The sequence below is a fragment of the Papio anubis genome, chromosome 9 (assembly GCF_008728515.1).
Source record: "Papio anubis isolate 15944 chromosome 9, Panubis1.0, whole genome shotgun sequence".
Classification (NCBI taxonomy): domain Eukaryota; kingdom Metazoa; phylum Chordata; class Mammalia; order Primates; family Cercopithecidae; genus Papio; species Papio anubis.
The window spans coordinates 100,403,898-100,428,572 of NC_044984.1; the positions used below are offsets into that span (position 1 = coordinate 100,403,898).

Genomic DNA, 24,675 nt, shown 5'->3' on the forward strand with positions numbered 1-24,675 from the left:
GAATTATGTCTTTTCCAAGGTCCACACTTCTAAGCAAATATACTCCACAAATGACCTACAGCGCCTCTACCTGCAAATGACTGCCCATTTGCTAGTGGGGGCAGGGGCTATAGTAAGAATTAAAAGCCCACAGGTCTTTAAATGTCCTATTTTAAGTCAGTGAATATTGCCCTGCCAAGAAAGGACTATTGTTTCTCATTCATATTGAGTTTTATATTCAAGGTAACTTCATAGAATTTCTCTCATTCCTTCTTTTTCGTACCCCTGTTAGAGTTGGGTAAGAGGGCAATGAATACACCCATTAGACAGATGAGAAAGCTGAGTTCCAAAAAGGTGTAGCAACTTAACTCAATTGCAATTATCAAGTCCAGACTGAACTTGGAATTCTTCCCACCTCGGCCCAACCTGAGAGGCACCAACATGTTCTAATTTGGCAAGCCACAATTATAAGCATCCATTCCCCAACCTCCTACCATACCCAGCACCTGGTCAATTTGGACAACTAAGCCCTATCAGGTTAGGTTACCAGATAGTATACAGTATGCCCAGCTAAATTTGAATTTCAGACAAATTTTTTTCTTAGTATAAGCATGACCCAAATATTGTCTGGAACACACTTATACTGAAAAATTATTCATAGTATATGTGAAGTTCAAAGGTAACTAGGCATTCTATAGTTTTATTTGCTAAATATGGCAATGCTACATCAGATGTTCTTCCAGTAAACTAGAAAAGGGGTGCAAGTCGTAATTTATTTGGAAAGTCAGACTTTTCTGGAATGGATCCTATAACACTACTATTCTGTGCACAGCATCACTCTCTAATGTTTGATACTAGGGTAGGGTTTGATGTCACTTGATATTATGGCCAGGATCCAGGAACTCTTCAGTCTTGTTCTATGATCCACCTCTCCTTCCAAGAGCTTTGTGGAGGGTCTATTTGCACAAGAAACAGTGGCAAAATGGGACTCAAGATACTATGTCATTCTAGGCAGAGCCGCGAGTGGCCTTCCCCATTAGGAAATCATGACCCACTGATCTTGGGCTCTGATTAATCCCAATCAGATTAGCAACTTCCTGCCCTTGGGATAGAAGGGAGTGCCTAGGGAAAGGGCAGGCACAGGAAACTGCAATGTGGGGGAAAAGCGTGGCTGAGTGTTAGCCTTTGATGACGTCTAGAGTTCAGAACTAAGGAACCTGGTGAGTAGTCTCTGTTGGAAACCAAGACTGAGAACATGTAAATTTGGAAGCTATGGGATAAGCCAAGGTAGGTTCCATAATCAGGGAGGAGAAAGCCAGGGTATAAAAGGAGAAGAAAGCTGATATGCAAAGAGAAGCAGAATAGAGGGTATACTGTCCTCTTCAATCCACCACTCCAATTCTTAATTCCAGCTGCACTGCAAGCTGCATTGCCTCTTCTGAGAACTTCGAATAAATTCCCTTTTGTGCTTAAGCTCATTTGGGTAGGTGTCTGTTACTTATATTGATTCTGACACTTACTTGACTAAGAAAAACCACCAAATAAAGAAGCAAGCTCTCTGGTTCAGTTCATTGCAATTTATTTAATTTAAAAATAAAAACAGAAACAAAAACCAAAATGAAACAAAAATCAGTTTCCAATAAAAATACAAACACTTTGGGTAGTTATCCAGCTTTTTTTTCCCCTGTAGGCTGTTCTGGGCTCAAACCAATCAAATGAGTGAAAACCAATTTTGACAGGAGCCATAAAGCATGTTGCACCAATTAAATTACACCAATATATTATTATAATACCTTTGAAATGCCTTTCAGACCAATAAATAAAAAAGACAAATTCAAATAAAAAAAGTCAACTTTTTATTACCAAAAAAAAAAAAAATAGAAATTAAATAAAAGTCACAACGTGGATTTTTTTTTTTTTTTTTTTTTAATGTGCAGTCAAGTTTCTCTCTTTTTTTCTTCTAGGAATGATACCATGCCAGTAAATCCCTACAGAACATTTCCAGTTTGGCAACAAGCAGTCAGTCGATCATTCACATTTGTACTCAAGACAGCAGGCCTGGGCAAAACTCGCCTGAATTTCACCCTGAAAAGTGCTCCCCATCATCTGAAGAAGCAGCACCTGGTAACAGGGATGGCAATTCAGAGGGTACTTAGCATTTTCATTTCACCTGGGGTCTTGAAGCACTTCCTGAAAACTGATCGTGCCTTGAAATTTACCTGTAAAAAGAAGTGTAATTCTACCCCTTTGGCAGATGTGTAAACTAAGACGGTGCAAGGCCCACAGAAGCAAAGAGAGGACCAGGAAAGCTGACAGCGAATCTCCTGCTTTGTCCATCAGGTCCTAAAAGTGTCTCTCACTTGTAATTCCACGGAAGTGAATAAAGCATAACTTCTTTGACTGAGATTGGCTGGTAGGGATGACAGGACTTAATGATGAAGCAGGGAGCTGCTTTAACGGCTTTTCCCTCTATTGCAAGTTTTTCCTTGAAAAGACAGTCAACATCACACCTAGAATTAGAGGATGTTGGCAGTGTCAGAGCTAAGCAGGGCTTCAGGGACCAGCTAATTCATCCTTCCAGCCCTCACTGGAAGGAAAACTTAACCACCACAAACAATGCAGATGCCTAAGGCCACCTATGACTTAACTCAGAGTCTCTGCCTCTGAGTGGAGGACTTTCTCTGCCACAGTCCACTGGCTGAGTTTCCTGACGAAAGAGAACACGTGTTTGGGGGGAGGAAGAAGGGAGTAGACTGACTTTCCTCAATAGTGTCATTTTTATTTAAAGACTAGAATGATGGAAAATACTAAACAGACTCAATCACTTGGCAAAAGGAAAAAGGACATCAACCAGTAGGTTGGTGCTAGATCTAAGTCATACTGACAGCTAAGGACACGGCCAGCTGCCGTGCGCAAGGGGCCAGCAGGGCAGCAGCATAGGCTATTCAGAAAAGCCAGAATGAAATGAGGCAGGAAGTAGGGAGCTCAGAGTTGCAGGTTGCCCTCCATGCACCCACACCCCCCTCCCCCCCCCCCCCCCCCACACACGCACAATTTGCTATCTACAGATTTTTTTTTTTTTTTCCCTTTTAACCTCTATTAGAGTTCAGGAAGGAGGTGGAATTGAATGAAAGGAAACTGAGCAGCTTCCCATAACACACTGCTCAGCTCAACCTGAAGGAATGCACAAGCCAAAACACCAGAGCCGGTGGCAAGGGGAGAAACCAATCTGTCTCCTTAAGGAAAAGGCAATTCCATTCTAATGCACTTTCTTAGCACTGTAAGGTGAATTTTTTCTTCTCTCTCTACGAACTATTTTTTGTTGGTTTTTCCAAAGATGTTCCCAAGACCGGTCTTCCTGTCTATCTACATGGCTACCAGTGGTGGCCATCTTGAAATGAGTTCAATTTGCCTTGGCCAGCAGAATCTGAAGTCATCCCAAAGAGACCAGGAAGTCCAAACCTAGAATCCTGAAGGTGTCCCATGGTTGGAGTGGCATCTTGTCATTGTGATCCGGGTGTTTAGAAATTACATATCTAATGTTTTTTTCTTTTTTTTTCTTTTTCTTTTTTTTACTTTTTAAGATAAGAGTCCTGCCGCACCTCTTTTCTACCTCCCCCAGAACCATCTGGGTGACATCTAAGGAAATGTTCACTCTCTTACATGCTTCCTCCCAACCCCCTGCACTCTTTCAACACCTTATTCATTTAAATGAATGGAACTTTCTTTTCCCCCAAAGCCCAGGAGTTCATGTCAAAGTTTAAAACCATGACATAGAATACTTAGATTTGGGGGAAAAAAGCACCGTCTACCTGATTTTCCTTTCCTCATCCCAATATCCCACCTACATCTAACTCCCTAGAAGCAAACTTGTCTACCTCTGAGGATGCTACACTCAGTGGATGGGGAAACCATTTGTCATTGGTGAACACAGCCAATGGTTGAGCCAGGTAATCCTCTGGAAACTATGGACAGTAGCACGTCCAACTCAAAGCATCCATGCATGTGAGAACCCAAGAGGCAGCATTCCAGTTAATATTGAGAAAGAAAGTGACAAGTTGCCTCTCGTTGGTGCACATCAACTTCCATTCATCTGTGCAAAGATCACAGACCATCTTGTGCCCTGTCATATACAATAGTTTTTACCTCTGACACCATCATCTTTCTCCCTGTCCACACTCAAGAGGTTGTGCTGTAGAGCAAGGCAGACATCAGGAAAGAGGAGGTGAACAGCAAGGAGCTAAATCACCATGGGCTGACTCTATGTCCTTAGCAGAGTTCAGAGTGTTCTCTCTCTGACCAAGGCCCTGTCTTTCATCAAAGTTGAGTAGCAAATTAACAAATGCCTCACCAGTGGATGAAAGAGGTAACATAGATCCCACAGGATGACTAAACCCAATTCCGAGGGCCCAGCCAGATCAAAGATGACAACTACATAGCATTAGTGCTACTGCTTCCCTTCCCTTTCCTGTGGTAGCCATTACTAGTCAATCACAGCACTCTTTCCCCATGATGTGGGCCACTCACACCAGCACAACCGGCAGCCACTATTAATTGATCATCAACTCAAGCTCAAGTTGCTGAAATCTACTTGCCAGCTCCATGCAGCCAGACCTAGCTTGCTAATGCAAGGAGAAAAGGGGCAAGTTCTTCGGGCTCACCCAAGGCAAACAGCCCAAGTGTCTCCTGCCCCTCCTCCAGAAGCATTTGGATAACTTCTAAGGAAATGCTCCCTCCCCATATGCTTCCTCTCTACCCACTGAGTGCCAGTCAACACCACCTCTCCTGGACAGCTGATCCTCTAGGAGGTGCCATAAAGCAAATGCCAAATAGGGCCCAAATTCTGACTGACAGTTGTCAGAACTGGCAGAAAAGCCCACCCCTCCCTTTTAAGTGTTGGCTCAAGGCTGCAAACTTGGCCAAGTGAGACAGTGCCAATCCTTTTTCAGTCTGTTGTCATGGCCAGCAAAGAGGTAACCAGCCTATGAGCCCAAGTCTTCCTCCCCTTCCTCCCTCGTACCCCCACCTGCCCCCGGCGCCCTGGAGTGCTAGTTGAGCTTGCTGCAGATCTCTAGCGCTTGCTTGTAGACCTGAGTCACATCATCCATGTCTGCGAGGAGGGAGAAGCTGCTGTCTGCCAACCGGTTCCGGTACCGCTTCAGGTACTGGGGCCGGGGCCGGTTCTGGAGCCCCTCAAAGTCCTGGATCTGGAGGAAGTTTTCTGCAGAGACGCAGCTGCGGATGCGCTGGCGGGCAGGGCGATTCTCCTGCAAATCCAGCAAGTCGAAAGAGTCGCTGGACAGCACGCTGTCATCGCTGATGACACTGGAAGGACGGCTGTAGCTCCGGGAAAGGCCCTCGGCAGGGACACCAGGCTCTGACAGGGATTCCAGTGTGGGCATTTCAGGGCTGACCAGGGCCGGGTCCATGGCACCCGCTGAGTATTTGCTGCTGTGTTTCAAGATGCCCTTCCTCCGGCAGGAGAGGCTGTGGGAGGTCACCCTGGCTGGGTCTGGGGGGCTGGGGGAGGGGACGCTGCTGCCCATCACATCATTACTGTCCAACAGCTCCGAAGACTCGCTGCGCTCTGGGGAAGAGTAGTAACCTGATTCTCTCTGCTGGGTCTTTTTCAAGATGCCTTTCTTGGGCATCGTGGCCGACTGCTTGGGGCTGAGTTTTCCCGGCACCTCTGCCTCTGGTGAGCTTGGGAGGAGCACACCAGTCCTGCATAAGTCCTGCTCCATCTTGAAAGTAGAGGGTAAGGCAGGACCAACTACACCTTCAATGAAGCCAGTGCTGTGAGAGCGATGCTCGCTGTTGCTTCGCTTCTTCAGGATCCCCTTGGGCCTCTTAGAACTCAACTTGGATGGGCTTTCAGGCACTGCATCCAGACCAGACTGAGCAAAGTCATTCTCTTTCTTGGATTTCTTCAGCGACCGCTGCCGCTCTAGCATGACCTCAGAGGTCGTGGGTTTGACCAGGCCCTTCATTTTGGCTTCGGTGTCAGCCTGCAGCCCTGTGGAACGGTGGTGCCAGTCAATGATCCGAGCCAGGAGTGGGGACTCAGAGTCATGGAGGGCATCGCAGTCACACACGCTGCTCTTATAGCCCCAGTTCACCCACCAGTGATTGGCAATGTCCTCAATAGTGGCCCGGCGATCGGGGTTCACCATCAGCATCCACCGTATGAGTCCTCGAGCATCTAAGGGACAAGGGACAAAAAGAATCGGGCATTACGTGGGAGCTTCTAGCTTTGTGATAGTGGGACCCTCCAGCAGTGATGAAAGACACACACTCCCTCTAGGAAAAATCCATTTGGAGACCTGGTCCAGTCACATTATGGAGCAGGATGCCCCAGCCTTTCAGACCATCCATCAAAAGCGTAATCAAGACTTGGAACAGGCCGGGGTGCCATCACATGGTGGCATGTTTTCCCTATAAGTGAGGAAATGTCATAGAGCTATGAAACTTTTCATCATCTTGAATCTTTAGAAAATGTGGAAGGTCAGGTAACCAAGAAAGAATCCAGACTTGACCCTGAGAGGTGCCCCACCATTCCTTTGGCGAATATCATTTTACCAAAGGAAAAACAGGTGTAGATCACCATTGCTTTCTTTATTCCTCCACAGGTGGGCTTGTATAAACACACAGCACCTGCAGTCACTGGGCAAGCATGCCAGAGACAGAACATGGAGTGTGGCTCAGAGGCACTTACCTGACACACCTGGGCAGTAAGAGCGGCTGTCTCCGAAACTGGCCTCCCCCCAAGGTCCTGGCCAGGTTCTGAGACCAATACTCAGTGAGCTCGCCTTCTTTCCCTCTCTGACATAAGCCTTCTCCTACTGAGCTGTCAGATCAGAGAAGTGATCTATATCTGCTACCCATTCACAGCCTGTCTGAAAATTCTACTTGCAAATTTCTGCTGCCAGACAATTAGGGAAAACCCCTAAAGGGATGCTGAGAAGGCCACAGGAACCAACTGACTCTCACAGCTTATAAACTGACTTTTAGGTTCAAACTGTGTTCCGCCAATTGGGGTGAATTATATTCTGGGAAGCTGCCACTTCCCCTCAGCTGCTTATGTAGGCGAATGAGAAGCTGGCAAAGGCCTGGTAAAAGGGACTGGGGCAAGAAACACCTCTGAAAAGTACCAAGATGATCATCCTCAGTCATTCAATAAGTATTTCTTGAACCCCTACAATGTGCCAGGAAGCGCATTGGCATCAGTTAGCTGGTGAGGCAAAGAAGACCACTTTAGAGGTCACTCTGAATTTTTCCAAAAAGAATAGGCTGGCTTGTTGAAAAAATTATATATATATATATAGAGAGAGAGAATGCATGTCTATATATACACACATACAACAGTCTAGCCTCAGTATCCATAGGGTCTGTATTTGCAAATTTGTCTACTCGCTAAAATTTATTTGTAACCTCAAAATCAATATTCACAGCTCTTTTGCAGTCATTTTTGCATATGCACAGAGCAGCAAACAATTAGAGTCACCCCACCCAACACACGTGTGTATTCACAGCTAAGGTCAAACAAGGCAACACTCTGCCTTCTTATTTCAGATCTCATACTATTATACAAAGTGTCTTTTTCTCAGTCTATTTAGTGCTGTGTTTCTCACACTTTTTGGAATTTTTATTGGCGATTCCTCCATTTTAAATGACCCCCCAAAACAGTGCTGAAGCACTGTTTAGTGTTCCTAGCACAAGAAGGCTGTGATGTGCCTTATGGAGAAGATAAGTGTGTTAGATCAGCTTTGTTCAGGCATGAGTTACAGTGCTGTTGGCTGTTGAGTTTGATGTTAATGAACTAATAATATAGATTAAATAAGGTGTCTTTAAACAGAGACACACATAAAACAAGGTTATATATCAATCAGTTGACCAAAATATTGTGAGCAGAGGCTCTCAGGAATCTAACCCTCTATTTCCCCTAGGAGCAATAGTTCAGTATTCACAAATTCAGTGTTTCTAGCAACTTTGTAGAACATAACTACTATGAATAATGAGAATCAACTGTGTATGTGCAGATATACAGATATACATATATATGTGTGTATATATATATGCATGTGTATAGTATGTATATAAATGAAGTGCCAATGTTAACTTCATTTTTTAACAAAAATGACCAGTGATGACCAGCTGTACACACTCCCTGTACAGGCATGATACTTCCCATCAAGAGATGGAGCTCATGACCATGGCTGTCTTGACCAATAGAACACAGCACATATGACACAATCTGGGTACAAGCGTGGACATAGCACTGGCACTCCAGCCTGGGCAACAGAGCAAGACACTGTCTCAAGAAAAACAAATTTTAAAAAAAGAAAGAAGGCTCAGCAACTTTTTATTCCTCTTTCTTAGAACCCCTTGCTGCCACTGTGGGGTGGCACCTCAGAGAGCACCGAGGAAGGTCCACTGTTCAGCCCCAGCAGCAGCCCCAGCTGCCATCTGCTTACAACTGTAGGAAAAAACCCAAGGAAGGCCAGAAGAGCACCTCCCAACCCACAGGAGTGAAAGAGATGATTTCAAGGTTGTGTAAACCACTGAGTTTGTTTTGTGGGGGCAGATGGGGTAGAGTTGTTATGCAGAAATCAATAATGAGACAGTGCCCATGAGCCATACCCTATGCCAGTGGCACAGGAGTGAGAGACAGAGCAGCGGCCACCCTCACAGTATTTACATTCTGAGGTGGTGGTTTCTGTGTCTACCCAGACTGGGAGAGACCTCATCTAATACCTTTTCCAAAATTTGTATTTATGGTGGAGAATCTGAATCCAAAGAGCTTAAGTGACTTGCCCAGATCCACACAGCAAGCAAACAGGACTCCTAGAATGTGTGCTCTGAAAAGTTCCTTTGGGAAGGTTTGGGGAAAGCAGCCTAACAAGCAAGCTTTGCCAAGGATGATGCTTCTGGGAAGAAGAAAGAGGAAAACCAGGAGACTCCAGACAGACATACTAAAACAAACGCAGAAAATGAGAGTGGGTAAACAGGTCTCTCTCCCCTCCACCTCTGGCCCTCCCTCCACAGGGCACGCACCTGAGGGCTGCGTGGGCTCCCGGTACTCTCCACTGCTGATCTGCCGAATGAGGTTTTTGTGATCGAAACCATCGAAGGGCATTGTTCCATAAACAAGGGTGTAAAGCAACACGCCCAGGGCCCAGCTGTCCACCTGAAGCAGAGAGACAGCACATATAGGAGCTGGGAAACAGATCCCAAGGTGCCTTCCAAACCATTAGCATCACAGCCTGTGAGCAGCCACCCCCAGTGCCCCCAGGAACTGAATTTAGCACCTGGAAGACAGGTTCCCAGTACAGCCTGACATCTGACAGCAATGCAGCTGGGACCTGCTACAGAGCCTGACCTTTCCATTCTGAACAGAGGCCAGTGGTCCCAATTGGTAAAGTACTTTCTTAAACAGATTATCTTATTTAATCCTCACTACAATCTTGTGAAGCAGTTAGGGCCAGGACTATTTTCAGCCCCATTTGACAGATGAGAATACTGAGGCAGGAAGAACCTAAATGGTTTCTCCAGAGGCCCTGCCCCAGTGATGGAGGTAAAACTGGGATGCGGGGCTCTTCATTCCTAATCCAGGAATCAATTCCTTCCTGCACTTTCTTCAAATGAATCAGGAATTACAAACTGAAATCTTGTAAGAGCCAAGCAAACAACAGATATACACAAAGCAAGAAAGAATTGGGGTTACGACATAGAGTGTTGGGGATGGAGACAAACTGTACAGTACATTCACCTGTCTTAGGCAGACAACCTCTGTTTAGCTAATTGCTGCCATGTGGTAATGTGGGCCCAGCACTACTAGATTCTTTGGTTTTTCAAGAGAAGTCAGAAACCAAACTTTTATATGAAATCTCCTAATTATTACATGTTTGCTCAATTTTTAAAAATAAAAACTAAGGTGGCCAAATAAAGGAGTTTGCTGACCAGATCACAGGCTGCCAGCCTGTAACCTCAAAAAACAGGTCATCAAAGACCAAAATATTCATTATCTACGAGAAATTTAGTGTTGAGTTTGTACAAGTTTGTAAATTGAGTTCTATGCTCCTCCCTCGCATTCTTATTTTAGAAAGACTTTCTCTTCATTGCAGTTGATAGATGGTCTTGGCATCCTTCTCTCTACCCTTCAGCCCTGCCCCGAAACACTCTCAAACAGATAAATATTTAAAAGAAAACATTTCAACACACTGAGCAGCGGCTATTTAAAGGATACTGAGTGGATGAACTTCTCTGAAAAGAGAACCATCTTTCAAAAAGAGAATCATCACGCACAACTCACTCATTTTCAAAATAAAATTTCCACATACCCATATCTTACAGTGGCCCTTGAAACACTAGCATGTAGGGAAATGTATTTCTCATGAATTAGAAGATGTCATTAAAATGTATTTCCTTAGTCAGACATGCATGCTGCCAAAAATATATACAAAAAAAAGATATTTACTCCAGAGTGAGGCAATTTTTTGTTTTTTGTGTCTATAATTTTGTGATATAATAGGGAAAAAACTAAATGTTCACATCTAGACATTACTAAATAAATTATGCTATATTCATCAATAAAATGTCATTAAAATCATGTGGGTTTTTTTGTTTTTTTTGGTTTTTTTTTGAGACAGAGTCTCGCTCTGTCACCCAGGCTGGAGTGCAATGGCACGATCTCCGCTCACTGCAAGCTCCGCCTCCCGGGTTCACGCCATTCTCCTGCCTCAGCCTCCCGAGTAGCTGGGACTACAAGTGCCTGCCACCACGCCCGGCTAATTTTTTTGTATTTTTTAGTAGAGACGGGGTTTCACCATGGTAGCCAGAATGGTCTCAATCTCCTGACCTCGTGATCTGCCTGCCTCAGCCTCCCAAAATGCTGGGATCACAGGCATGAGCCACCATGCCCGGCCAAAAATCATGTTTTTAATAATGAATTTGGAAAGTGTCACAAGATAGTTTTGATAGTAAAGGGCAAGATATACATATGTGTGTCATATACATATGTATATCTTGCCTTTTATTAACTTAATCTCAATTAGTTTTGAAATGCAGAGATCTACATTGGGAAAAGTTTAAAAGTCACAAAAGTATTAAGTGATTCTCTTTTGTGGGGGGATGGCAGGTACCTTTATTTTCTCCTTTAGGCTTTTCTGGGTTTTCCAAATTTCCTCCCAGGAGTATATATTATTGCTTTTATAATCATAAAAGGAAAAGTTTTCCTTGCTTGCTTTTTTAGGCTCTGTTTTTTTAAGCATTTCTCAAATCCAATTTTTGCCCTTCCTCCCTCTTCTCCCTCCCCTCCCCCGCCCCATATGCATCGGGCAAGCTGCTCACCTCTGGCCCTCGGTAAGGTCTCCCGTTGACAATCTCAGGAGATGCATAGAGTGGACTCCCACAAAACGTTTGTAAGAACTTATCCTTCTGGTACAGGTTGGAAAGCCCAAAGTCAGCAATCTACAAAGAGAAGCAAGACCCAGGGAGACTTGTTAGCATTCCAGATTATGTCTGTGTTGAATCAGTTCACACCACACAGCACACAGAGTGGATGAACAGCACCTGGCTTGGTCTGCTGGCTGGATCGCCATTTTCTCTCCAGCCCTGAGTCTTCATAAAGGACCACTCAGCCCAAGCAGGTCCGTGTTTCCTAGCTGCAGTCCTTGGCATCCATCACAAGTTCTACCAAATCTGCAGACTACAAGCTTTGCGACTTACTTAGAAATTACTCTTTAAATGGACGCTCTATTTAAACTTTAATTTAGACTTGCTCTGAGAAATAACATTCACAAAATCACTGGCTTGATGTTTCTGATGAACTTTAAAGCGTGTAACTATTAATTTAGGAATTCTCCCTCTGTGGTCTATCCAATCATACTGCATCTGCAGTGGCGTGCATATCACACTGCGGAAAACCCCTGACCTACGCAACTGGTGATACCACCTCTGTATCCACTCACACCCTGATCAGAACTGTATTTTGACTGTCTTGTGACCTGAGATGAAATGGACTAATTGACTCACAGCATTGGGTTTTGAGTCATCATATTTCAGCCCAACTCTGCACCTATCCATCTGTCACTCAGTGACCTTGAGCCTCAGTTTACCCACCAGAAAATGGGAATCCATGATCCCTTCCCTGTTCTAGCTCACAGGATTATCATAAGAATAAGAAGAAAAATAAATCAATCGAGATGAGACCTTGGCCAAGCAGATCATTTGAGGTCAAGAATTCGAGATCAGGCCGGGCGCAGTGGCTCAAGCCTGTAATCCCAGCACTTTGGGAGGCCGAGGTGGGCGGATCACGAGGTCAGGAGATCGAGACCATCCTGGCTAACATGGTGAAAACCCGTCTCTACTAAAAATACAAGAAAATTAGCCGGGCGTGGTGGCGGGCGCCTGTAGTCCCAGCTACTCGGGAGGCTGAGGCAGGAGAATGGCGTGAACCCAGGGGGTGGAGCTTGCAGTGAGCCGAGATCGCGCCACTGCACTCCAGCCTGGGACACAGAGCAAGACTCCGTCTAAAAAAAAAAAAAAAAGAATTCGAGATCAGCCTGGCCAACACGGAGAAACTCCGTCTCTACTAAAAATATAAAAATTAGCCAGGCATGGTGGTGCATGCCTGTAATCTCAGCTACTCTGGAGGCTGAGGCATGAGAATCACTTGAACCTGAGAGGCAGAGGTTGCAGTGAGCCAAGATCGCACCACTGCACTCCAGCCTGGGCCACAGAGGGAGACTCAATCTCAAAAAAAAAAAAAAAAAAAAAGATGAGACTGTGAGTGTAAAAGTGCTTCATAACCTTCAAGTTTCATGCAAATGTTTCACCTAGCCTTGTTTCCATTGTACTCTACACTCCTTGGAATCATTCTCTTCTCCTTTGGTTTCTTGGAATGTTTTATGTGTTATTCATGACAGCATTTTTACATATATATGTATATGTATATGCGCACATATATATGCATATATACATACATATATATATTTGCTTTCCCTACCAGACTCTGAGTTTCCTGAGGCAGTTGGCAGGTTCCACATCCTCCCCTTAACTTTGCATCATCCACTCCTTAGCACCCGCCCATACCCAAGAAACACTTGTCACTGGAACAGGCATTATATTTTGAAAAGCACAAGATGATTAATACATAATGCAAAATAATAATAATAATGATAAACTTAATTGCCACTTTTTGAACAACTTCCAGTTATCAGGTACTGCTCCAAATACTTTAAATTCTTTAATCTAATCTTAACAAAAACCTGGTTTACACAGCAATGTGAATGCATTTTATGCCTAAAAAAGGTTAAAATAGTTTTATGTTATGTCCACTTTACCGCAAATTTTTTGAAAAATTCATTTAACAGATGAGGAAATTGAGGTTTAAGGAGATGAGGTTACTCATTTAAGGAGATGAGTAACTAATATGCAGCAATATAAACCCCCGTGTCTCTAAAGCTTCAAACCACAGTGCCACCTTCCCCTCGGTCACCTGCATATTTCACTCCACTCTAAGTCAACCTTGCAAGCTGAGCCCCTGTAGGTTTCCATCATTCTCCAAGCTGATTTCCATTTGAGGCTTGGAAAAGAGCTGCATGATTCACATGCCCAGAGACAGCCCAGTCTGAATACCACCGAGGCTCTGTTGTGGTCACAGCCCCTAGAAGCAGCCTATTTTGTAAAAGTCATCCCTGAATGAACGGAATGTCATTGAAAGCAGCTGGTGTACAACCATCCTCAGAAAATGCATTCTCTGGGCTCAGACTGCACTTAATTGCCCTGAATTCCACTTTCTTATCAAGGCCCCTGACTTGCTTGCAGGAAGTTGGTTGGAAGCTTTATGAAGTGTGCCCTGTCAATCAGAAGAGGCATGGAATGGCTACACACAGGAAAACGCATTCTCTTCCCGCCTGGCAGCAGTGCCTGGGGCACCAAATGAGCTTCACGTGCGTGTGAGAGGCACCCACTGCACATGTGCACACTCACGCTGGGAGTTTTCACTCCGAATCTGGGCAGCCTCTTTTGCTTTGTAGCCGTTCTGGAGAAGTGTGTTTATGTTATGGCCCACTCCCATCCTTGCAGACTGATGTTTATCAGCCTCTCCCAGTAAAACTGTCATTGCCACTGACACAAGATTAATAGAAATCCAGATTAGCCTGTGTTCTTGGCACTTCGAAGGGAAAGCAGTATTAATCAACACACACACACACACACACACACAGAGCGTTCTCAAACCTTGAGCCATTGAAACTCAGGCTTCGGCTCTAAGATTTAATGCCATATGGAACTTATATCAACTATTGATAGGAGGGGAAATGGCCACTGGTTATGAAACCTCTCTGAAGCTTCAGTTTTCTCATCTGTAAAACAGTGTTAGGAAGAGTGTCTATCCCTACTGTGCCATGGCGGAGATTAAATGACAAAAAGTATGTAAAGTCCTTACAAAAGTAATTGGCCCAGAGTTGGAGCTCAATATATATTTGCTTCCCAACTTTAAATCCAGAGAGTTAATTACCTTCATTATACTAGAAGCAGAGTTTATCCCAATGCCAGGGACTCTTGACAGTGAAGAAATACAGACATTTTAGATGCCAAATAATAATGGAATTAAATAACGTTGAATAATAAAATGAAAAATTCATTCCTTTCTGGATTCACCTTCAGTTCTTTGGATTAAGTCAAGGAGAAAGTCTCAGTTGGGCACTGGTGTGTCTTCAGTATCTCTTTAGTATTTATTAAAGAGACCAGGCCTCGGGCCTAGCCTGCAGCAGCAACCAACACGAAGTTGGAACTTCATAATGCTATTTGGTTTCCATTATACTTAGTTTTGAGCTTATCTTCTATTCTTGGTAAGTGATTCTGGTTTTCCACTTAAGGTAATTATTTAGGGCTTCTTTTTCAAATAGACAGAACTTTAAAGAGTGACCTGAACTCAACAAAAATATTAAGTAAAATAGCAGTGAGGATACTGCGGAAAGGTAAAATCCATGAAAAGGATGAAAAACTGAAATTTGAGAAATATTGATTTTAAACATCATAAAACAAAAATAATCGCATCTCAGAATTACTTTGACCTGAAAGAGCCCTGAGAGATGTTAATCCTGCCCCTTGCTCTAAAAGTGAAGCAGCTGAAGGTTCCAGGGCATAAGAAGTTTTGCTGAAGGTTGCAAAAAAGGGCAGCAAGTACATGAAGGAGCACATGGATCTTCCCAAGCCGTACACTTTCTCCAACAGAACATCAGCTGTAAAAGGAGAGGATGACTTTCCAGCAACGAGGCGACTGGGCTGTAGTATTTTGCTGACACACTAGCAAGTAAGCCTTGGAGGAAGGTACCTAGCTGGTATTTTCACTTGTTGTTTTGACTGTTCCCCTGCTCTATACTGGTTCAGAACCACCTTCTGCCCCTGCCCTGTGCTTCAGTTCAGCCTCGATTCTCAAAAGGAGCCGTGGAACTCAAGGCTTGGGTCCTTAATATTTGGAGTTTTTTATTGTTATCAAGCCTTTCCGGAGGTGTTCCCTGCTGCATGAAAATTGGGGTTAGAAAGATAAATGAGGAAGGATTATTCATTCATATTTCAAAAGGATTAACCTCACTACAACACAGATGAACCCTGAAGACGTTATGCTAAGTGAAATAAGCCAGACACAAAAGGACACATATTATATGATTCCATGTACATGAGGTCCCTAGAGTAGTCGAATTCATAGAGATGGAAAATAGAATGGAGATTGCCAGTGGCTGGGAGGAGGGGGAAAGGGGAGTTACTGTTTAGTGGGGACAGAGTTTCAGCTGGGAAAGGTGAAAACATTTTAGAGATGGATGATGGTAATGCTTATACAACAATATGAGTATACTTAATGCCACTGAACTATGTGCCTAAAACTGGTAAGTTTCATGTTACACATATTTTACCACCATAAAAGGATTAACTCCAGAACACTGTTAATAATGAGCTTATCTGGTGAAAACTCAGTGTCACCTTGCTGACATTAACTGATAGGAAAGGATGCTGATGGCAATGATAATAATTAGTGATGGTCTAACAGTCATCTGCAGTGTTTAAGAGGAAGTGTGGTGCACTCCACAGATCAGATGTTTTGGGGCCAGGAGAACTTGGGGCTAACCATGGCTTTGTCGTTACTAGGTGATGGGTGGGACCTGCCAAGTTACTTGAGTTCCTTATCTGCAAAATGGGACTCAGACTAGAACCCACCTCACATAGGTAAGAAGGGTAGAGAAAATGTATGTAAAGCTCCTAAAACAGTCCTGGGACCAGCTGACGCTATAAATTACAGCCATTATGGTAGACTGATGGTTTGGCCAACCTAACAATTGTTTGTTAGACCAGGCAAACGGGGAACCGAAAGCATTAAAGCCACTGCCCATTAAACAGCCAGGAGATCTTATCACTCGTTCATAACAGAGGCATGTCCAGGGTGAGAAGCTGCATCGTAGGATGGGAAAAGGAAAAGATTCAGGGTTTAAGTACTTGAGTTCAAATCTCAGCCTCACCTCTTACCAGCATCTAACGGAAGGCACTTTAGTTAATCCCACCCCACTCCAATCTGGCCCACGGATCAGCAGCATTAGCATCACCTGGGAACATTTCAGAACCTGAGACACTCAGGCCCCACCCCAGATCCACTAAAACTGCATTTTAACAAGAGCCCCAGTGTATAATACATACTTGCACATTAGCCATTCTGAGCCTGCATTTCTTCATCTGTAAAATGGAGTTGATGATAATAAGGTCACCTACCTGGAAGTGCTGGTATCAAACCAAATAAACTGATCCGTGGAAGTGCTTACACCACGCCTACCTAGCACACAGTAGGCCTTCAACAAATGTTAGCTATGACTACTTTATTTAACCTCTCTGAGTCTCACATTCCTTTGCTGGAAAATGGAATTGCAATACCACCAATCGCTTGGTGCTGTGAACATCAAAGCCAGATTAAACAAGAAAAGAATTAAAATAGGCCGGGTGTGGTGGCTCATGCCTGCAATGCCAGCATTTTTCAAGGTTAAGGCAGGGGGACTGCTTGAGGCCAGGAGTTCAAGGCTGCTGTGAGCTATGATGGTGTCCCCGCACTCCAGTCTATGTGAGAGAGCAAGACCCTGTCTCTAAAAATAAAAGTAACAGTAGCAGCATGGCTATGTGCCAGGCACAGTTCTATGAGTGCTACATATATTAATGTAGTAAATTCTCACAACAATCCTATCTGGAGGACTGCGGATAGTGAATTCTAAAATTATCCTTATTTTGCAGATAAGAAAACTGAGGCACAGGGTGGTAAAGTGGCTTGCCTCAGACATCGGTGAACAGGTGCCTTGGCTGTAAACTGCTACATAAAGGGGAGTTATTGCTGTCAGGTGGCTGACGAGGAAATGCACTTTCTGCGTAATTCTTCGGGAAATCAGCAATTCCATCCAGGAAGATACACTCCATAACTCCTTTCCGGCCTTGGAGTTGATCGTTGTGGCTTCACCCACCACAGCCTCACTCCTGAGTTGCCAGGAAGTGAAGGCGCGGAGTGGAACAAGGAGCCGAAGTGAGTGGGGCCAGCCTCCATCTTCGGAGGATCTAAGCTCATGCTGCCTCTCTTAAAAGAAAAGAAATTCCCACCACGAACAATGTGAGGAGGCTCTTAAAAGAGGGCGCGTCCAAGCAGCAGCTTCCATGGATGCTAATGAGCAGCCAGTGCCAGCTCATAGCACACAGCCCTGGCATCCCTGCATGGCTACTCTGGCCACCATGACTCAGCCTGGCCATCAGCCACCATTAGCACTTGGAGAGTCTCTCGCAGGGACAGCTGTCTGCAAGCCTGCCTGCAGACAAGGTAAGGCTGACTAAAGCACAGACCAAACAGTGCCCTCGTGTGATGTGCTCTTAGATGTGGGGCAAATTTGGATAGTGAGAGTAGAGGGTAGAATTCATCAGGTGTCTGGTCTTTAGAGTCAAATAGCCATAGGTTTGTAGCCAGTCCTATCACTTATTTGCTGCAAGAGCCTCGTCGTCTGTAAAATGATGTAACCACACCCACCCCAGTGGAGACATTCTGAGGACCAAATGAAATAAGGTGTGGAAGGTCTGACATGGGGCTCTAGCCTCCAGCAGGGGCTCAGAAAGCATTACTTTCCTTTTCTAGTCTCCATGCTGTGTTCCTGTGCTTGCTGTTTCTTCCTCTTGAAAAGCCATTATCATGTTCCTTACTATCAAACTCCTACCCATCCCTCAAAACCCAATTCAATTCCCCTTCCTACATGAAAGCTTTCTGGTCCATCCAGCCAGACAGACCCACTACTTCCTGCTCACAACTTCCAGAATACATTACACAGGGCCACTGGGCCCTGCCAAGGGAGATGGATCAGGGAAAGCCTCCTGGAAGAAGAGACATTCAAGCAGAGACCTCAAAGAAGAAGCAGGCAAAAAGGAATGAGCAGAGCATTCCAGACAGTGTGAACCATGTGTGCCAAGGTCAAGAAGCCAGAGACAGCTTGGGGGATGAGAGGAATTCAAGTCCTATACCAGGGGCCTTCCCTGACCACTCTAGCTAAAAAAGCAACTCTATTCTTCATTGTCACCCTGCATGAATTTTCTTCACTACCAGCCAATTACATTATGTGTTTATTTGTTGATTGCTGTGTCCCCAACTGGAATTTTAAGCTCACTAGAGCAGGTACCTTCTCTTCTTCACTGACTTCTGTGTCCTCCTCATGGCTCATTATCACTGCTAGTTTAACAACTGCTAGATCCTGAGTTCCAAGACAGAAATTTGGCTATCTAGTTCTCTATTACATCCCCAGCACAGGGCGAAGACACAGTAGGACCTTAATGAATATTTCTGATCAAATAAATATTGCCTAGAAGAGATATTCAACTCCTCAGTGAATAAATGCAGGAATGGATGAGTGAATGCAGGTATGCATGGATATATACACACAACACATGAATTGATTAATTCATGCATGAATACAGCTCTCACATTCATATCATCAAAGCCCAGAGGCTGACTCTGAGCTGCCCCACTTGGTCTTGTTAAGCTTCAGAGGTTTCTATCTCATCTTGGCCCTGGCCATTCAAAGCTTCTTTTCTTATCCACAGCAGCCGCGTTTCCATTGTCATAAGGGGCAGCAGGCCATTTCCCTTAAGCCCCTCTGTTCTGAGCCCTGGGAGCTCACCAGATTCCCAGCCCTCTTGGAGGAGGTCGGCTGACCCTGGTGCCTGGACCTCTTCTCATTGTAAGACATTTTTACAGGAGCCTTCTATGGGAATTGTCAGCATTCCATTCTCTCAGAGAGTGGGCTGTGTATTTGGCCCGTTTTTTATTAATTGCAAATTAAAGCTGTGCTGGGTGTCTATTTTAGTAGACATGCTTCCAGAGTGCGGAATGCAGCCCAAAGCAGCACATTGCTCTCATTCTTTCTGCTGACCGACTGTGTGAATATTTTTAGAAGCCACACCCTCTCGCAGTGGCCAGATAAATAATTTCCAAGGCCAGATGTGCTCTCTGCAAATCCACATCAGGCAGGGAAGGGAAGAGGAATGAGCTACATGGCTCTCCCCACCATTGCAGCGACATGTGACAAGTTTAAACCAGTAGCATTTATATAGGCTTCCTAGGCCAAAGTCCTCCACATTTGAAACGTGGAAAACGGATCCACACTTAGAGAGGCACCAGAGGGAGCTCCAAGAGAGGACCTTGCTGCTCATGTCCCGTTGGTTGGTGGCTCATGTGTCCGTGGTCCCCCAGGTCCAGACACGGATGGCAGGGGCTCTCTTGAGCATGGAGGCCAGCTTGTGGCCATGTGTCTGCCTGCCTTTGTCAGCAAGGGTCCTTTCTAAATATGTTTCAGCAAAATGCTGAGTCAGGAAGAGTTGAGCATATACCACCAGAAGACAAATCAAGACCAGCTGAATCACATTTTCTAAAACCTTGGAAGTGGATGCGAGATGATGAAAACATAATTTGCCCGGAAGTCAAACACATGAGTTCTAATCCCAGCTCGTCATTCCTTTATTCCAAAGTCAAACCATTTTGAAGTACCTACTGTGTGCCAAGCACTAGTCTACACTCTGGGGAAGCAAAGACACAATAATTTAGTCTAGACTGAGTCACTGCGTGGTCATGGGCATTATCATCTAGACTCTCTGGGTCTAATCATTAAAACAAGGGGTTGGAAAATGCCCCCCAAAGTTCTTTGAAGATGTGGATTCTCAGATTTGAGTAGGATTCCTTGAACAAGGAGGAAAGGAATTGAAAAGTGTTGATAATGGGAAGATCTGGTTTCTCTTTGGGATGTATGTGTGCATGCGTACCCATGCTTTACCGTGGGAAATGCCAGGATTAGAAATTCTTAAGGAAAAGTGTATGCCTAAGCCTTCATTGTTAATACTGTTTTGTGTGTGTGCTCTTTCCCTCCGTCATGCACAGGGACCCCAGGTTGAAGAACTAGGTGCAGGGGAACTGTCAGGCCCAACATCATTGCCCTTTTGCTTACACAAACGAAGCCATTCTTCTGGGCTCCTGCCTCACTGTTTCCCTGCACAACTGCTTTCAGAATTCTAATCATTCTTTTCCTCCATTAGGGAATTCTATGATTGCATAGAAAGCTATGTGTCTTATCACTTCTGGGAATACATCATGGGACCAAGGGGTCACACTGCACCATAGAACCCAATCCCTAGGCAAGAGGCTCACATTCCAGGCCTTGTAAAGACGACATTTAGTTTTGAGCACTCTGGGGGCAGGTGGCAGGAAGAATCTGGAGAGGAAGTCAATAAGGTTGATGACACAAACCCTTAGAAAAATGTGGCCCTCAAGCCAGGACCAATTTTTCAGCCATGACCTGATCACCACTCCCCAGGACCTAGGCATCTTCAGAGCAGCTGACTTCCGGTTCAATTCCCTCTCCAGTGGCCGGCCACTTAAGCAGGCTCCCAGTATAGTAACAGTTAAACGTGAATTGCTTTGATTGTAGTATTGTCTAAAATCTTCACGTTTGTTATTGACTCCCCAGGACTGGGCACAGGACATTGCACACAGTAACTGTTCAGAAAATATTCATTAAAAAAAAAAAAAAGAACAAATAAACAATAATCTGCAGAGACAGGAACTGGCATCCCTACTTTACAGATGAGGAAACTAAAGCCTAAATCATCATGAAACTTACCCCAAATCCTGCCATTACTAAGGGGCAGGGTTGCAATATCTAACTCCAAAGCCACTGCTTTTAACTTTGACTCATTCGGACACGAGTGCTTAGCAGTTTACAAAACTGAACACAGAATGTCTCATTCACTACTCTAAGCAGGCCTGTGGGTAGTACTGTTACCCTATTTTACAGTTGAGGAAACAGGGTTAAGTGGTTTTCCCAGTGTCAAGAAGCTAGTAAGCCACACAGCCCGGAATTTCCTAACTCTATAACCGGTGCTCCTTCTAGAATAATCCAACCACTTTACCAGAAATAGACCCTGAGATTGCAGTTCCTATTGCCATGGAGAACTACTTCGACCAACTATTTCCTCCTTATTCTATGGACTGCATGTGACTACGGTCAACCACTCTTCAAGAGCAAGAGGTCACCGGGTCATGGCTTCCAGGGGCCTCTCAAAGGATGATGGTGACTAATGGTTGCCGCCATGATCTGTACAGAGAATCCCAACACCAAAGCGACTCCATCCTTCCAAGCAAAGAAACAAGTCTCATCACACGCTCCTCCACTGATAGCAGCGACAACAAAAAATCATTCCCATGCTTTGTCCAGGGACCAGGGATAAGCCACTAACGTCACCAGCGGCCAATTGGAGGGCTCCTGCTGGTGCCGGGAGTACTCAGGCCGTTTCATAATGAAACCCATGCAGCGAGCTCCGTTTATTTTGAAACCTTATTTGCTTATTTTGTAGACGTGGTCAAAAGGACATTCAGAGGGCTCCCCGGGAGGCACTTGAACCCTGTGGGCCAGGAGAGCTTTCTCCAGCTCCAGCAGCAGCCAGCAATAATACTCTCTGTGTGAGTAAACTCCAGAACTTGCTATTTCCCAACAGCAAGCACCATCCCATTTTGGTCAGCTTCCCAAGTCCATGGCTGGTTTCAGGAGTGGGAAGGTGGAGAGGGAGAAGTAGGAGACAGGGTGGAGAGTGACAAAGAAATGGCCAGGAAGAGTTTCAGCTCTAAAATAATTTAGGGCCCTGCTAGAAAATCAAGCAAAGCAACTTGAATTTGGGCTCATGAGTCAGACAGACATGGGTTCAAATCCCAACTCCACTCTTTACCATTGGATTACCTTGGGCAAATTACTTACTTTTCCTGTGCCTCGGTTGCCCTATCTGCGAAATTATGTAAATAACAGTACCTACCTTGTAGAGTTGTCATAAAGATTGAATTTAAGTGATATCAGGCAAAAATATAAAATACATATGTATCTATTGGTTGCTAAAAGTATTGTTATGGTGATGATTTTAGACTATGAGCTTCCTGAGGAGAGACACTGTATCTCAGTCATCTCATCTTACCCAGGGAGGAAGAACAATGCCCAGCATTTAGTAGGAGATCAATAACTGCCTGTTGAATTTAATTGTTTGAACTGGACTTTGAGCTCAAGCAAAGAGACTCTTCCCCACCAGCCTGCCAGGTACGAAGTGGCTGCCTTATTTCCAGGCTGCGGCTTGGAGCGGGTTAAGCCTCCACAAGGCTGCAAGACCCAGGCCCTGCACATCCATCAACGAGACAAGAGCTTTACCTTAATATTGCAGTTGTCATCGAGCAGTATATTTTCCAGCTTCAAGTCCCGGTGGACCACACCGTTCTGAAATGAGAAGACAAAGAGGGAATTGAATGGGAGCGGCTGGGATGAGAACAAGAGAGAAAGAGGAAGAAGGAGGGTGTGCAAAGGGAAATGTCTGACAGATTAAAGAAATGCGCCAGCCCGGTGGTCTTCGCCTCCATCCTTCAGGCTGCTCTCACTGTCTTGACGCTCCCCCACCAGCGACCGACCAGCGACAGGAGAGCATTAGTCACTTGCTGTGTGGTTAAGGGAAAAATGACTGGAATCTGTTTTCCCCCAGAGCCTGTAAAACAGCAGGGGGATTCTTTGTCGGAATGTAATTCCACTGTGTGAAAGCAATATAATCCCAGGCAGCGGCAAACAATGTCTGTCTGGGATGGGATTCCCAGGGAAGAAGCAGATTTCTCTGCTGGGGACTCAAGACTTGTGGGGCTCACAGGCACTCCTCGTCTGTCTGTCTGTCTGTCTGTGTGCCTGCCTGCCTCCCCAATGCTGGAAAGACATCTGGCTCAATCTATTGCAACCCATTTTGATCTGTCCTGAGGATAACATTTCCTAAGCAGCCTGGAGAGAAGGCTAAGAAAGTCCCTCTCTGCTCAGCAGGACTCAGGGCTGGGTGAAAGGTGAAGCGTGAGCGCAGACCAGTGAGACCGGGACCGCTGGCCTGACCGAAGCAGGTGGCTGCCGTCCTGCCTGACCTTTCCATTCAGGCAAACTCTGGCAAGGCTGGAGGCTGAACTTCAATGACCAGCAGCCAGCCAGCTGAAATGTGAAAAGCAGTCATCAGCCAATAGGCTGTCAGTCTACACAGCAGTAACCATTAGCCTTCTTCATTCTTTTTTAAGACTATCTTTTTTATTATCTTTTTAGGGGGTGGGTGAGCATGGGAAGAGCAGTGGGCCTGAAAGAACTGGCTATTTAGGGGTGCGTGGACAGGTAGCGGGGGGCACTGAATGATTCTGAACATCATTCAGCATAAAGGACATCTGCAATCAAAGCTGCTCTTTTGAGGAAACCAACAGGCATGTTGATGGGTGGTTCTTTCTTGTTTATTTTCCTTTTCGTTTGACCATTCTTAATATCTCCAAAAGCACTACTCCGAGGGAGGAATGAAAACATGTATTTCTACTAATCTTTTTCTAATTCAAGCCTGCAAGGAGGCCTTCTGAATTCAGAAATGCACAAAGCCAAGTCTCTTAGAAGAAAGATGTCGACTATAAGGCGCCTGATTCCATTAATTTTAAATATCAGGAGCAGTTTGGTTTACATTGCTTCATTCCTGGTTTTCGTAATAAGATGGAATGAGTCTAATAAAGCCTCATTCATACAGAATCCAAGTGTTCACACACTTCAAATCACAAAATCACTATGGTGATTTACAATGATACCTGATGATGAAATACAAAATATTATACGATTCAAATCATGAGCACATTTTGAGTCAACAAAGAGAGGTCAAACAATGTTCACACGGGTTAAGGGTTTTAGATTTGAGTAACTGTCTTCTAATTACTTACAGAGCCACTCTCAATTAAACACAATATTTAACAAACCAGGAGGCCCCATGTTGTGATCATTTGTATAAACAAGTTGACTCTGTTTTGGATGCCCTGTTGGACTCAAGTCACATTATCCTCAAAGTAAATGACTGTTCAGGGTGTGACAGATCTGGAGAAAGTCTGAATGAGATGAAAATCATGGTCAAAATGAGTGATAACAATAATGGCTGAGACATGGCTTGTAATTATCTGTGTTCTTCATGCCTTTTCCAGAAACCAAGAGTGGCTCTACTGTGGCTATATTATTATTATTATTATTATTATTTTGGAGATGGGGGTCTCACTTTGTCACCCAGGCTAGAGAACAGTGGCACCATCATAGCTCACTACAGCCCCAAACT

General features: G+C 44.6%; 1 protein-coding gene across 2 annotated transcripts in view; it reads right to left on the minus strand.

Moving 5' to 3' along the window:
* Positions 1-1,886: 1,886 nt before the first annotated feature.
* The window catches only part of NUAK1 (NUAK family kinase 1), a 77,254-nt gene continuing 54,465 nt past the window's right edge, over positions 1,887-24,675 (minus strand). For both annotated transcript variants that reach the window (XM_003907082.5, XM_009181583.4), the window contains 4 exons: positions 22,731-22,796; positions 11,329-11,448; positions 9,034-9,166; positions 1,887-6,181 (listed from right to left, as the gene is read on the minus strand). In XM_003907082.5, coding sequence (XP_003907131.1) covers positions 5,028-6,181; positions 9,034-9,166; positions 11,329-11,448; positions 22,731-22,796 — 1,473 coding nt within the window. In that variant the 3' untranslated portion in view covers positions 1,887-5,027. The remainder of the gene's footprint in view (positions 6,182-9,033; positions 9,167-11,328; positions 11,449-22,730; positions 22,797-24,675) is intronic.